The sequence below is a fragment of the Caloenas nicobarica genome, chromosome 4 (assembly GCF_036013445.1).
Source record: "Caloenas nicobarica isolate bCalNic1 chromosome 4, bCalNic1.hap1, whole genome shotgun sequence".
Taxonomy (NCBI): Eukaryota; Metazoa; Chordata; class Aves; order Columbiformes; family Columbidae; genus Caloenas; species Caloenas nicobarica.
This window is the reverse complement of record NC_088248.1, coordinates 1,170,459-1,183,616: the sequence shown is the minus strand read 5'-3', so window position 1 is coordinate 1,183,616 and position 13,158 is coordinate 1,170,459. Positions and strand designations below refer to the sequence as shown.

Genomic DNA, 13,158 nt, shown 5'->3' with positions numbered 1-13,158 from the left:
CCTTTGTCGTTTTATGCATAGGAAATTATCCATATGGGGAAAAAAAATATTAATTGGGCTTAGAGTAGAAACTGTTCCCTGACTCTCGTTGGGGGCCGGGGCGCTGTGGGACACGACACAAAAATCAGTTCGACAAAATGAAAACTCCCTTTTAAAATAAGTGCCTAAAAACGGAGGTGTCATCTGTTGTGTACGAGACATAGGAAGCGAATTGCTTTGTGCAGCACAGAAAAAAAGCCCTTTTTACAAGGCGGATTTTCGTCTGGGTGCAGGTCTCTGTTTTAACATCCCTCAGCCTTGACACCCAGCCCTGGGCAAATCGCCAAGCGACACAGTATAAGAAAGTAGAATAGCATGAAAAACTTAAATGTTGTGGCCGTTACCTTTCTGTCTGTTTTTGGAGGGGTGTTCTGCTGGGGGGTGCACTGACCAGCCCTGGCTAGCACTAACCAGCACTGACCAGCCCTGACCAGCACTAACCAGCACTGACCAGCCCTGACCAGCACTAACCAGCACTAACCAGCCCTGACCAGCACTGACCAGCCCTGACCAGCCCTGACCAGCCCCGACCAGCCCCGACCAGCCCTGACCAGCACTAACCAGCCCTGACCAGCCCTGACCAGCACTAACCAGCCCTGACCAGCCCTGACCAGCACTGACCAGCCCTGACCAGCACTAACCAGCCCTGACCAGCCCTGACCAGCACTAACCAGCCCTGACCAGCACTAACCAGCCCTGACCAGCCCTGACCAGCACTAACCAGTCCTGACCAGCACTAACCAGCCCTGACCAGCCCGCTCCTCCTGTTCCCACCACACGGTAACTTTGCAACCTGAGCAATATCTCCCCACCATACTTCACTCCCAATATTTTTTGAGATGTTTGTATAAAATGGAATTTCAAGTTCACCTGCAATTGTATATGAACCGCAGAGGACCCCGTTTATTAATAAAAATAAAACCCAACTACAAGCTTTTGTAATATCGGGGTGGGAGAGGATAGGGACGAGAAAAAAACAAAAAACAACAAACCTGGCAAATATTGTGAACCGCTTAAGTTTGACTTACCTTTGAAGCGTTACCGGTTGAAGTGTTCTGTTGCGAGAAGGTGTTTCATTGGATTTTCTCTGCTGCAAAACGCACTTCTGAACGCCCATCACGCTGCGCGAGTTTTTGGAAAAAAAAAAAAAAAGTTATTTTAACAGACGTTGCACAAAACCTTTGGATTTAAAAAAATGGAAGGAGTCTTGTTTGCGTTTCAGCGGATTCAGCTCGCCCACCTGTCGCACGGCCCCCCGGGTTCCCCCTGGGTCCCCCCTCCCGCGTTCCTCGTGCACGGGACGGGATCCTTTCCCTAAAAATCTGCATCGTCAGACGGCAGCACCGATTTTCTTTTGGCCCAGATGAAGGCTGACGGTAGGATGTTTTCAAGGGGAGAGGGAGGAATATGAAGCGAAATATCCCTAATTGTGAGCAGAGATGGATGAGAAACCATTGGGTTTTTTTTTTCCTGATGCCTGAAAAAAAAAGGCTCCAAGCCCTTTGCTGCTCGTGGCTGTCTCGGTTCGCTTTCAAAATTATGGTGCCCGGTGTGAACCTTGAAGCAACAGCACTGCCTAAAGCAAGCAGAGAAAAAAACAAAAATCCAACACCCTTCTACACGCAACTTTTTAAAATTCAATATGGTAAATCTGTTCAATTGGGGGTTTTCTCTGTGTGCGTGTATATATATATATATAAAGATAATTTTGTACAATTTAGCTGAATATTTTTGTTTCCTTATTTGGATGCACGAAGCGTGACCGTTTGCGGGTACGGCACAGCGGGGCCGAGACCAGCCTTCCTTCACACCGGCCTCATTTGCTCGTCCGTTGAGAAAATATTCCATTTTACAGGTAAAGCTTTGTCCGTCTGTTGGAAACCACTCCTGTTTCGCCTGCAGAAACACTCAGAAAAGGTCTAGTTAGTCACAAGTCCTCACCGTTCTGTGTTTTATAGACTATAGAGGCAAAAATCTTTGAATCTGCAGCTTTTCAGAAGCACTTGCTGCTGACCAAACGGGGCTTTCAAAACCGTACCGTGGTCTTGGGCGTTGGGGTAACGCTGCGGGACTCCCAAACCACATTCACGCTCTCCAGCTCCCGAGGGCAGGTTTACGAAGGTGCTGAGCATCTGCAGCTGCCGCTTAATCCCGAGCTGGGGCTTTTGCAGCCCGGCTTTCAGCACCCAGCCCACGGGGTGTTGGGTCCGAATCGCCAGGAAGAGCTGGAGACCTCGAAAGTTCGTATCACTTGTTTCTCTGGGGGTTGCGGTTGGTCCTGGGAGCCCAAAGGGCTTGTTGAAATTAGGAGTTTCTCCGTTAGTTTTTGGGGAAACGCTTGCAGGGTTCCCAGGCCCTGAGCAGAGCTCAGCAGGAGCTGCTAGGCTTTACTATCAAAAGACCGGATTTAAACCCAGCAACACAGCTGAAAGCTTCGTTTCCACGATGTTATTTTCAGCTTCTAGCACAGAAACCTGCCTGAAACTTGGGATAGCAGGGCGAAGTGAAAGGGGTTTTGGTTTTGGTTTATTTTTTTCAGTCCTACCCAAACCAAATCAATAACCTGCACTAGAAAAGTCACCGAGGTGCGATCCGCGGCCTCGCAGGGGTTGAAAAGGGAGGTTAATCTCAAACAGCAGTCGTCCTCTCCAGCCACCCCAGCTTCCTACGTGACCATGATTGCTCTGGTCCTGACTGCAAAACGCTTTTTCTTCGATATTTTTCTTGCAGCCGTAACGAAGGTCTAAGGCCCGGGTTAAACCTAAGGAAGGACCTTCTCCCAGCTCGGTGGGGAGATGGCTGGTCCCGGCGCACCCTTTCCTGGCACGCAGGTGGACGGTGGAGATCAAACCAGGCTGGCGGCTCCTGGCGCTCACACCGACCACAGGCTTGCTTCTCCTCCAGGAAAATGCGAGCAGGGGCAAAAAGCAGAGGGCTGAGGCAGGGACGGGCATCGCCCAGCCAGAAAAATGGCAGTAGTGACACCTCCAAAGAATTCCTTCATCCTGGGAAAAGCGGGTTGACTCCATAAAGGGTATTACGAGACAACACAGTTTGCCGTATCTGGGGACAACAGACTTCAGGAGTGTGGTTTCTTGGAGTATGTCTGAAAATAAGCGTGGAGTTTGATAAATTTGGGGGTATTTTGGGGTATTCTAAACAGCGCTGATGGCAAAGCTCACCGAGCGATACGACTCTCTCTGCTTTTCCTCCCCGTCCCTGCAGCCGTGCGGCGTGTTTGGCTTGCAAAGTCTCTTGGTTTAGCGGTGAGGGTTGGAGAGATCCTGGTATGCGGTCTCGTCCTCTTTGCTAAACAGTTCCTACCATTTCGGCATTTATCGAGTTTGCGTTTGTCTGTATTTGTCTTTGTTCCAAAGAAAAAAAAAAAAGAAAAAAACACCCCAACAAACCACACACAACCAAAAAACGAAACCCAACCCACGGTGGCTTTCTTTACAAGTGAGATGTTACACGACTCTGGCTTTGTTCTCCATGTTTGCATGTGCCACATTAACTATGCCCCTAATTGATCAACTCACCAGCTGGACCAGAGCCCGGGCTCCCCCTTCTGCCCCATTTTGGGGTGGTTGTTTTTGGAGCGAAGGAGGTTTTTTCAGTTGAACTTCTTGCATTTTGTCTTGGCGACCGCAGGACCCTGTTCCTCACAAGAGGGGAGTGCGCGGCGGGCCGGGGGAGCTGCCGTGTCACTCCCGGGCACGCTCGCACTGACGTTTGGGGGGTTACATCTCGTTTTCCATTCCTGTGAGGATAAACAGCACGAATCCCTCTTCCCTCTCCTTTTCCAAAAGGATCCTTTTTTCTCTCGCAGAAAGAACTCGTGTTTCGGAGAAAGCACCAGGCCTTGGTGCAACTCCCCCCGCCCCATCCTGTAATTGTACTTTACGATTAAAAACTCACCCAGAAAGCAAAATTCCCATCGGTGGGGACCTGGACACAATAACCACCTGGACAAAATACCCATCGGCAGCTCCACCTTTTTTGAACCGTTCAGCAGCTCGGGGAAGGGGTGCCCTCAAAACCCCGAACTGACTTTTTTCTTCCCGTCTTTCAGCGGTGCCAGGTCCGGTCTATCTCCCCGCTCCCCAAAGTCCCAATTTTTCATGCAAATCCTCACAGAAAGAGCTGCTGCAGCCAATGGGGAAAGCACGTTCAGGCTTTTATTAACGGCACAGGAACAGCAGAGGCACCCGAATCGGAGGGCGATGCCGGGCACCCAAGGGGAAAGCCTTGTTTTTTGGGGGGGAGAACTTCGGAAAGCTCCTGCCCCCTGCCAAAAAAACGCAGGGCCGGGAGCAGAGCGAGCACGTTATCGCGGCACGAAGGAATTCTGTCAGCGCTGGGAATAAATAACCGCGGCCGGTTATTTATTGCTGTATCCGGACAGGGGGAGGGCTGGGGCAGGATGGAGGCAGCACCGCTCCGCCGCCCGCCGTGCCCGCCCCGCCGCTCCCTTTTTGGTGGCATTCCTGCAGGTTTTGGGGGAGAAAAGAAATAACATAAAGCGGCGGGGCTGAGGGGATCGTCCTGCCAGGGCGCTGGGTCACGCCGCTTGTTTTCGGGTCACCACGTACCTCTGCATCAGCTTGTGCACGAGCAGCTGGATCCAGGCGGCCTCGGGGGCCACGCAGACTTTCTTGTTTCTCTTCAAGGTGAGGCTGCCAAGCGACGAGACCCCTGAGCGCCGTGCGAACCTCTGCCACACAGCCGCTCTACCCACACCACCGTGCTCCCCGACACCCTTACGAGGGGCTTTTAGTGCCTCAACCTCAGCCCTTGGGGATAATTCATATTAAATAATTCTTATAATAGTATAACACACCTATATTTTAGTGCCTCAACCTCAGCCCTTGGGGATAATTCATATTAAATAATTCTTATAATAGTATAACACACCTATATTTTAGTGCCTCGACCTCAGCCCTTGGGGATAATTCATATTAAATAATTCTTATAATAGTATAACACACCTATATTTTTGTATCTATAATAATAATTCTTATTAAAAGAAGCAGCGGGATCCTGTACCAGGGCCTGGGCCTTGCCGGAGTCAGCGCAAGGCGTGGGAGCTCCAGGGGAGACACGAACACCCCTGTGTTTCGGCACTGGTACACGCACGAGCAGCCCTCAGGGATGGCTCGCCAGGCTTTTCCACTTACACGATCTCCTTCCTCCGGCAGTGGATGCCCGGCGGCGTCACGTCGATGGCGAGGATCAGCCCCAGGCTGATGACCCGGGCGGTGGCTTTGATGCACTTGCACCTCATGTTGGTCAGCAGGCTCTCCAGGGACAGCCCTGCGCCCAGAGCAGCCGCCCCCGGCTGGCTCAGCTTCACCCACCCTTTACGACTCAAACCCACCGCCCGCCCACCAGGCGCTCAGGTTTCACCGAGATCTTGAGGCGAAGCAGCTTGAACCCGTCAGGCAAATCCCCCCAGCTTCCCAGCATCCCCAGCCAGCTTCGCCACCCGGTTTAAAATCATAGAATCACAGACTGGTTTGAGTTGCAGGGCCCTTCCCAGGGCCCCCCTGCCACGAGCAGGGCCATCTGCGCCAGCTCAGGGCGCTCAGAGCCCCGTCCGGCCTGGCCTGGCGTGTCTCCAGGGATGGTTCAGCCACCGCCTGGAGATCAACCAGCTCACAGGCAAGAGGAAAATCCAAATGCTTAGAGAAGCCCACGCTTGGCCTCACCCTGAGCACCCAGTGCTCGCGCCTAGGGAGTTTGGGTGGGGGACACAGACGGACAGCCCGAGGTCACTCACCGCGCCCCGGCACCGCGTTGCTGAGGAGCAGGGCCAGGGCCAGCGCTGGCAGCAGCCGCATCCTCACCGCCCGCCCCGAGCCGCCGCCGCGGGGACACTTTATAGCTGGCCCCGCCGGGGATTTCGCAGGTTGGGAAACGCGGGGGGGACAGGAGCCGCCCGCACCTCGACTTCCCCCCGTCGCTTCCCCCGTCGCACGTGGCCCACGCCGCCCCCCCGAGAAAAGCAAGCAGAAACCATCACAGGCGCCTCGCAAAGCCAAGTGAGACAACAGGAGGGGCTCTTGCCCCCTCGCCTCACCCAGGCAAGACCCAGGAGGGACGGAAGTACAGCTGACGTCCTGCTTGCCCCCTGGTTTTTGGAGGAGAAACGCCGGTGACCCCTGCTCTGCTCCCCGCCCCGGGGGACTGGGTCCCCTGAGCATCCCCAGACCCCCCGCACGGCGCGAGAAGGGACACGAGTGGCGGCGACCGAGAGCTGCTGCCTTTATTGGAGCCGTGGGTTGTGCCCCAGGGACACCCGGCTCCTCGCTGGTGGCACGGGGAGCGCAGGGCGCATGGTGGGAGGAAGGGGACGGGGGACCAGCGCTCACGACTGCTTGGGTGTAGAAAACGCAAAGAAAAAGGGGGCGCAGAACATCACGCAGCAGCACGCTGCCCTCCGCGCCCGGGCGAGGTGACAGCGGCGCGGGGGGAGCCCAGGTTTGGGCCCGGCGCATCTGGCCGTCCCATCGGTAGCAGCTTCCTCAGCGGGGAGCCGCTTTCTTCCTCCTGCCAAAAGCAGAAGGAAGGAGAAACGTGTGAAGTCTGGTCCCCGGGGGATGCCCCACGTCCCCCCCGGGAGCCCCTTTTGCTGCAGGTGGAACAAGGCTTACAGGTTTGGGAGGTCCTGCAGGAGTTTTTTCACCCAGGGGGTGTCAGGATCCACGCAGACCCTCTCGAGGCTTTTTAGCTTAATCCTGAAAAAACACGTGTGGTTTCAGCACACTCGCACACCCCCCTCCTCCAAAGCAGGGGCTCCAGCGTCTGAGGCCCCTGCTGCTTCCCACAAAGAGCACAAAACCGAAATAATTAACAACTCGGGGAGGGCGGTGCGGGGCAGGGGGCTTGTCGCCCTCCCCAGGAGCCACTTACACGACCTCGGGGCGCCGGCAGCTGCTCCCCACCGGCCGCACCTCCACGCTGCTGTACCTCCGCGGGGGGATGAAGGCGCGGGTGGTCTTGGCGCAGCGGCAGCTCAGGTTGCCGTTGGCTTCCAGGAGAGCTGCTGGGGGGGGCACACGGCCGCGGATCACACACCACCCAAAAACCCCCCCCCACCACCACCCCCAAAACCTCCCCAGGCAACGCAACTCCTGCTGGGACCCACGCGCCCGCTTGCCGAAGAGCCCCGGTGATGTTCAAGCCCCCCAAAGATGCCACCTCCGAAATACCTCCGCCCCTCCCGTGCCCAGCACCCCGCAGCCCCAGCGCGGGGACCCCACCTGCGTCCCCGGGGGGGCGCGCGGCCAGCAGCACCCCCAGGAGCAGGGCGGCCCGCGCAGCCATGCCAGCCCCTCGCGCCCCGCGCGTCCCCCTATTTGAGCCGCACGATAGCAGAAGTGAAGCGGCGGGCGGGAGGGCGCCGGGGTCGGGGTGGGTTTTGCCCATCGCCGTTCCCTGCTGACGCTGCTGGCTGAACTTGCAACGCTGCCGATAAAAAGCAGCTCCGGGCTTGGCTTCCTGAAATCGGCTCCGTTTTCCCCTTCCTACGAAGCCGGGTCTTGCAAAGATATCGTCAATTCCCCCCAACTCTTCTTCTTGCCTGCCTGGAGGTTTTCTTGGGGTGTTTTTCTCCTTTTTTTTTTTTTTTTCATGATCAGCTATTACTCATTCCTCCTAAATCCAGATTTCCCCCCTTGCAAGGTGCATTCCAGCCAGAGCTCTGGTTGCTTTTGGCTCTTTCCCCCTGCGGCAAATCATCCCAAAACTCTGCAAAGTGACCTCGCACCCATCCTCTGTATTTCCTTATCAGCTGTTGCTGCTTTACAACAGCCTTTCGGCTGCCTGAAACCCCGGCCCCATCCCGAGCAGCCGTGTTTGGCTGGGGGGTGCATCGGCTCAATCACTCGGCTGCTCGCTCGCAAATATCGGGCCCTAAAATTGGCACAGACAGAGAAAAGAGGCCACAATGAGGTTGTGCTGGGAAAGAGCTTTGCTCCCCGCCAGCCGTGCTGGGTCTGCTGGAAGTTCAGCGCTGGGACACCCGTCCTCTCATAGAATCGCAGAGCAGTTTGGATTGGAAGGGACCTTAGAAGGTCCTTTCCCGGCCCTTGTCTCATTCCTCCATCTAAGAGGGGCTTTCATTCCCCGGCACCCCTGGGCACTGCCCTCATCCTCCTGCCTATGGTAGAAATACCTCACCTGACGCATATTCCAACGCACATTTTAATGTCCCCAGTGTATCTGTGAAAAAGCTCCAATACGAGAGCGGTGGATGCAAATGACGGTAAACTCAACTACAACACTGGGGTTTACCAAAGCTCTGCCAAGTTTCTTCAAAACCAGGAGATCCAGGCAAAATACAACAGCAGAAAAGAAGAACCAGATTTTATTTGACTGGAGCTCTCAGGACAGAACACGCCGCGCTGCGTAATTAAGAGCCCAGACACACGCTCTGTTGATGAGCGTTTCGTGCCAAAAAGAGCCACAAGGTCATTCCAACAGGGACGGCAGCAGCCCCTGACGGAAAAACGCTTCGAAATCTATAGGTGAGTAAAAAAACATCCACAATCACACTGATCCGGGGGGGAAACACCCCCACGAACCTGCCGCGGGGCTCTGGGCAGGGGGACGCGGGGCGGGTGGGAGCAGCCGGGTTTGGCACCCGCCCGGCTCGGGGCTCCCGGCGACAACTTCCTTAGCAGGAAACTTATTTTTTCTTCCTGCGAAAAGCAGAAGGAGGAGAAATGTGTGAATGCTGACAAAAAGCGGGCCCGAGGGGAGGAAGCTGCTGCGCAGCTGAAGGAAGTCACGGCTGCTTCCCCGGGGCAAGCGCCACCCGTGGGGACATCGCCCGGCCACCCCTTTGCTGTGCCGGCTGTCCCAAACGAAGTGGCTTTTGCAGCCGAGCATCAACACCCCAACGCGCTCGCGATGGCCAAACGCCGCTCCTGCCGCCGATTCTCTTCCTCCCCAAAATACAATTTTTTTTTTTTGCCAAAATGTTTTCCGAGGCGCAGCACTGTGCTCCGGCAGAGGGGAGCACGACCCACGGGTGGCAGCATCGTCCCACCGCCGCTTTGCACGGCAAAGTCTCACCCCGCTTCATCTCGGGAGGGGGTCCCTCGGTCCCCCGGCTCCCCCCGAGGGCGTCCCCAGGGCCGCAGGCGTGGGGGGACACCGTCCACGGCCAGCGGAGCCGCAGGGTTCTCCTCAACGCCACTTACGTGCTGGCGATGCGCTTCAGCAGTTTCTTCACCCAAGGGGCGTCAGGGTTCACGCACACCTTCCCCGAGGTTTTTAACTTAATTCTGCAACGCAAAGGAGAGTTTCTGAGCGTTCCCCTCCCCTCCAAAGGCAGAGACCGAGCAGGCGCAGCGCGGAAAGCTGCTTGCAACAGGGAGAAGCTGCGGAACGGTCACGAAAAAGCGAGATGCAACATGTTCCCATGCGGAGCAAAGACGGCTCTGGGGGCCCAGGGGCTACTGTTCAAAGCTAATTTTCTATGTAGATTTACACAGACAGGAGCTGTTGGCGACAAGGCTGGATTAAGGGCAATACATCAACAGCAGGATCCATAGGGCTGTGAAAGTATTGTGCCAGAAGGCACAAACGCGTCAGTGCTGAGCATCGGTGTCTCACACTTCAGCGTAACTTAGCCCGGGTAGGAGTAACGAGGTAAGGGCTCGACCCGAGACGCTGTTTGCTCTTGGTATCAATAGTGGAAAAAATGGTTACAGCTCATCCTGCCTCGGTGTCCGAGAACTTGATTCCTCCAAACTGCAAACACCCCTCCCCAGCACGCTCCCGGTGTTGGAAATCACTCTTTCCCCTGCTCGAAAGGGTTGATTAGGTCCTGGGGACCCCTGGCACATCAGCTCTAATGCATCTCCTCCCGCAGAGGCAAGCTGATGCTTTCCAGCCCCGAGGCATGAGCAAGCTTGTTGGCATTTTTGTGAAGCTTTGCTTTCCAGAAAGGGAGCGGAGAAGCGCGGCAGCGGCAGAAGAAGGTGCAGCCCGGGAGCCGGAGGAGAAAGCAGCTTTCAGCTCCGTCAGCCGCTCGTGCCGCCTACATGATCTCCGTCCGTCTGCAGGTGCTTCCCACAGGCCTTATCTCGATGCTTTCGTATCTCTTCGGACTGATGTAGTCCGAAGTTGTCTTGACACACCTACAGCTCAGGTTTCCGTTCACCTCCAGGATGGCTGAGAAAGAGAGAATGTGGCAACTTACAGAGAGAAACGGTGTCAATCAGAGACACAGCAGCTCCAAATCTCCTTTAGCAAGCCAAAGAAATCGTCCCTTTCCGTACTCTTGGTGACAACACCTCATTACCTGCGCCTGTACCTGGGTAACCTGCTCTTACACAGCTCCCGAAAGCCGAACCGGCTCCTACCAAAGGACGAAGATCACGCGTTTCCTCGGCTACAAGCGAAACCCCGAGCTAAGCATCCAGCCCGTGCCTCGTCCGCTGCGCGTGGGCGCGGGACGCAGGCGATGCCGTCCCCTCCCAGGAGCTGGGACCTGCCAGCCGCGGAACCTCTGCACGGATGCGCAAAGCTCACCTGCGTGGGCTGCGCGGGACAGCAGCAGCAGCAGCAGCAGCCCCGGCAGCGCGGGGACTCCCGCGCCCAGCCCCACCAGCACTCGCATCCTGGCGGCGGGCTCGGCCCCGAGGCGGACTGGGCGGCCGGGTGAACAAACGCCCCTATTTATTCGGGAGGGTCACGCTCCGACGTGAGCGGCGAGGTTCAGACTTCACCCGTCACATCTGGCCAGCGGAGCGCGAACAGCGGTGACGACATTTCTCGGATGCTCCCCGCGCCCGAATCAGAAGCTGAGTTCACACCATTATTGATTAAAGTCAGTCATGGGGGTGAGGGGCAGATCTGGATTCCACACACCCTGTTTCTGATTAGCTGGCTCTGCACAAATTTCACCTTTGGCTTCCTTTAACATTTACCCCTCAACCACCAACAGAGCCCAGAATCAAGTCAGAGCACAAACCCCAGGTAAGCAGGGTTTTTTAAAATACACTCAGATATTTACATATTTCTTTCTTAGGGCTATAATTCCCCTATGCTATTTCGGTCTCTCTTACATCATCAAAAATGCCTAGCACTGTACCACGGAAAAATCGTACAGAACTCTGCTTTGCATTTCCATTCAGACCCTTCAAACTTAGCATTTTATTGTAAGAGTAGAACACTGGACTAGAGGAGCTTCGAAGATCCCTCCCAACCCAAACCGCTCTGTGATTGTGGGATCAAAGCGTCCTTTGGGCAGGCTGTGCTGACCAACAGCGTCCCCGCTCTGGCCCATGGATGGCTCTGGAAAGACAGCCCCAAGAACAGGCTCTGCTGTTTCGGGCGGTGAGGTGGCACGGCAGTCGATGAACGGAGCACAGCCAGCGGTTCCCTTGCAGACGTGCCCTCTCGATTCACACCGAGATGCAGATTTTCAGAGCAAAGCCCAGCTCTGGCTCGGCTCTGGCAATGCGCTTGGGTTTCCCCCAAAACACCGCGCTGGTCCTTGAGCCGCTACGAGTTTCTGCTTCGGGTAGGAAAGGCGAAAGAGATGTGGACGCAGCGAGAAAGGAGAAGTCGACAGAGATACTGTAATCCCAGGGTTTATAAATTGTCTCAATAGTAGTCATGGTGGTTTTGGAGTCTGACTAATGCGTATATTGATAAACACCGGGGTGCTTTCTCAGGAAGGAAAAGCTCGCAGCCATTGCAGCAGCTAATATTCATGCCGAGTGGTAATTCTGAAAAGGGGGAAGGAGGGCGAGGATCTAGCCTGCGGCTATATTTAAACTGACCGCTTTCTGGATGCCAGTGATTCAGAAAAGTGGCCCTCATATCGATCTGTGGGCTTTTCTGCGCCAGCATCAACCAAAACTGATGTCCTAACAGCTTCCGTGCTTTCAGCAGCACTTGGACCTTTGCAGGCAAGAGTTTGATTTGAGTAATTTTTAGTTTATGTTATTTTTTTATTAGCTTTTTAAAAAAATACTCACTGGATCCTCCAGACATCCTTCCTATGGTACCTAAATCATAGCTCTACACAAATGTGGTGCGAACACCTCCCAAAGGCTGCAACTGCTGCAGGAAAGAAGTGCTCTGCTGCCTGTCATTGCTGCGCTCCTGCGGCCGTTAAAACGCTTAAAAACATGCAATTTAGTGGCATCGAGCCACAGAAAGCCTCAGGCTAGTTCAGCAATGTTAAAGATTTCCTTGAAGACACTGAAAAACAGATGATGGGAAATGAGAAGGGAGGTAGGCAAGCCGTGTGTGGAACGGAGAAGAGAGCTCATGCTTTTCAGCAGAGGGAAACTGGAGGTTTGACACACCTGAGCCCCCTCTGAAAGATGAGGAGGGACAACCTGTCACAGCATCTCCAAACACATGAGCCAGGGATGGAGCCCTTGGTCTGTAACGAGTCGACTGAGATGGGCAGAAGCCCAGTCCTGATGTAAACGCCATGGGGATGCCGGCTCTCCTGCCCGTGCGTGAGGACACACCTGCTCTGCAAGCCAACGCGTGAGGATGTGCGAGAGGCTACATCGTAGAGTCACAGGAGGGTTTGTGTCGCAGGGCCCTCCCCAGCCCCCCCAGTGCCCCCCTGCCACGAGCAGGGCCATCTGCACCAGCTCAGGTCGCTCAGAGCCCCGTCCAGCCTGGCCTGGGATGTCTCCAGGGATGGTTCAGCCACCACCTCTCTGGGCACCTGGGCCAGGCTCTCACCGCCCTCAGGGGCAGCAATTCCTTCCCCATGTCCAGCCTGAATGTCGGAGACGCCTGTGGCAACAAAGTGATGCTGAGCACGGAGCCTCTCAGCCATGCCCACGCTGCTCGGTTGGTTTTGGGAGAAAGCCAGCCTTCAGCACACCTTTCCTTTCCCCACAGCTCACCCCGCACTCCTTGCGGGAGAGATCAAAACTGCTTTTTGCCAAAAAAAAAAAAAAAGAAAATTACCTCTCAAAGAAACCCCAACTGCAGTGAACTGTCAGCACTGTGGTTTGCGGTTCATCACCTGCTTCGAAGATAAAGGTACCTCCTGCGGAAACCTGAGGGAGAGCTGCACCCACACCTGTCTCAGCACCGGCTGAGACTGAGGCAGAGGCGCCCAGGACCCCAGCA

At 55.3% G+C, this 13,158-nt stretch overlaps 3 protein-coding genes across 3 annotated transcripts; all 3 read right to left on the bottom strand.

The window, feature by feature from the left end:
- Positions 1–4,420: 4,420 nt before the first annotated feature.
- LOC135988743 (C-X-C motif chemokine 13-like) lies at positions 4,421–5,879 on the bottom strand. Its single transcript, XM_065634906.1, has 4 exons — positions 5,819–5,879; positions 5,217–5,352; positions 4,632–4,715; positions 4,421–4,526 (listed from the first exon to the last, which is right to left on the bottom strand). Exons 1-4 carry the CDS (start codon positions 5,877–5,879, stop codon positions 4,421–4,423), a joined length of 387 nt encoding a protein of 128 aa, XP_065490978.1.
- A 684-nt stretch (positions 5,880–6,563) lies between these two features.
- LOC135988643 (C-X-C motif chemokine 13-like) lies at positions 6,564–7,365 on the bottom strand. The gene is made up of 4 exons (XM_065634758.1): positions 7,302–7,365; positions 6,952–7,081; positions 6,693–6,776; positions 6,564–6,588 (listed from the first exon to the last, which is right to left on the bottom strand). The coding sequence occupies exons 1-4, from the start codon at positions 7,363–7,365 to the stop codon at positions 6,564–6,566; spliced, it is 303 nt and encodes a 100-aa protein (XP_065490830.1).
- A 1,876-nt stretch (positions 7,366–9,241) lies between these two features.
- Positions 9,242–12,859, bottom strand: LOC135988108 (growth-regulated alpha protein-like). Its single transcript, XM_065633764.1, has 5 exons — positions 12,763–12,859; positions 10,779–10,853; positions 10,582–10,698; positions 10,092–10,221; positions 9,242–9,329 (listed from the first exon to the last, which is right to left on the bottom strand). Exons 1-5 carry the CDS (start codon positions 12,857–12,859, stop codon positions 9,242–9,244), a joined length of 507 nt encoding a protein of 168 aa, XP_065489836.1.
- Between the last annotated feature and the right edge of the window lie 299 nt (positions 12,860–13,158).

What these genes read in the sequence shown, in the direction of transcription:
- LOC135988743 (XM_065634906.1), bottom strand. Translation starts at nt 5,879, where the DNA reads ATGCGGCTGCTGCCAGCGCTGGCCCTGGCCCTGCTCCTCAGCAACGCG. An exon ending in TGCCGGAGGAAGGAGATCGT is followed by an intron (nt 4,716 to 5,216) that starts GTAAGTGGAAAA and finishes GTCGCTTGGCAG; the next exon opens with CCTCACCTTGAAGAGAAACA. An exon ending in GTGCACAAGCTGATGCAGAG is followed by an intron (nt 4,527 to 4,631) that starts GTACGTGGTGAC and finishes CAAAACCTGCAG; the next exon opens with GAATGCCACCAAAAAGGGAG.
- LOC135988643 (XM_065634758.1), bottom strand. Translation starts at nt 7,365, where the DNA reads ATGGCTGCGCGGGCCGCCCTGCTCCTGGGGGTGCTGCTGGCCGCGCGC. An exon ending in GCGCCCCCCCGGGGACGCAG is followed by an intron (nt 7,082 to 7,301) that starts GTGGGGTCCCCG and finishes CCCCCCCAGCAG; the next exon opens with CTCTCCTGGAAGCCAACGGC. An exon ending in CTGCAGGACCTCCCAAACCT is followed by an intron (nt 6,589 to 6,692) that starts GTAAGCCTTGTT and finishes TGCTTTTGGCAG; the next exon opens with GAGGAAGAAAGCGGCTCCCC.
- LOC135988108 (XM_065633764.1), bottom strand. Translation starts at nt 12,859, where the DNA reads ATGGCTGAGAGGCTCCGTGCTCAGCATCACTTTGTTGCCACAGGCGTC. An exon ending in AATTGCTGCCCCTGAGGGCG is followed by an intron (nt 10,854 to 12,762) that starts GTGAGAGCCTGG and finishes GTGTGAACTCAG; the next exon opens with CTTCTGATTCGGGCGCGGGG. An exon ending in CCGCTGGCCAGATGTGACGG is followed by an intron (nt 10,699 to 10,778) that starts GTGAAGTCTGAA and finishes CCGGCCGCCCAG; the next exon opens with TCCGCCTCGGGGCCGAGCCC.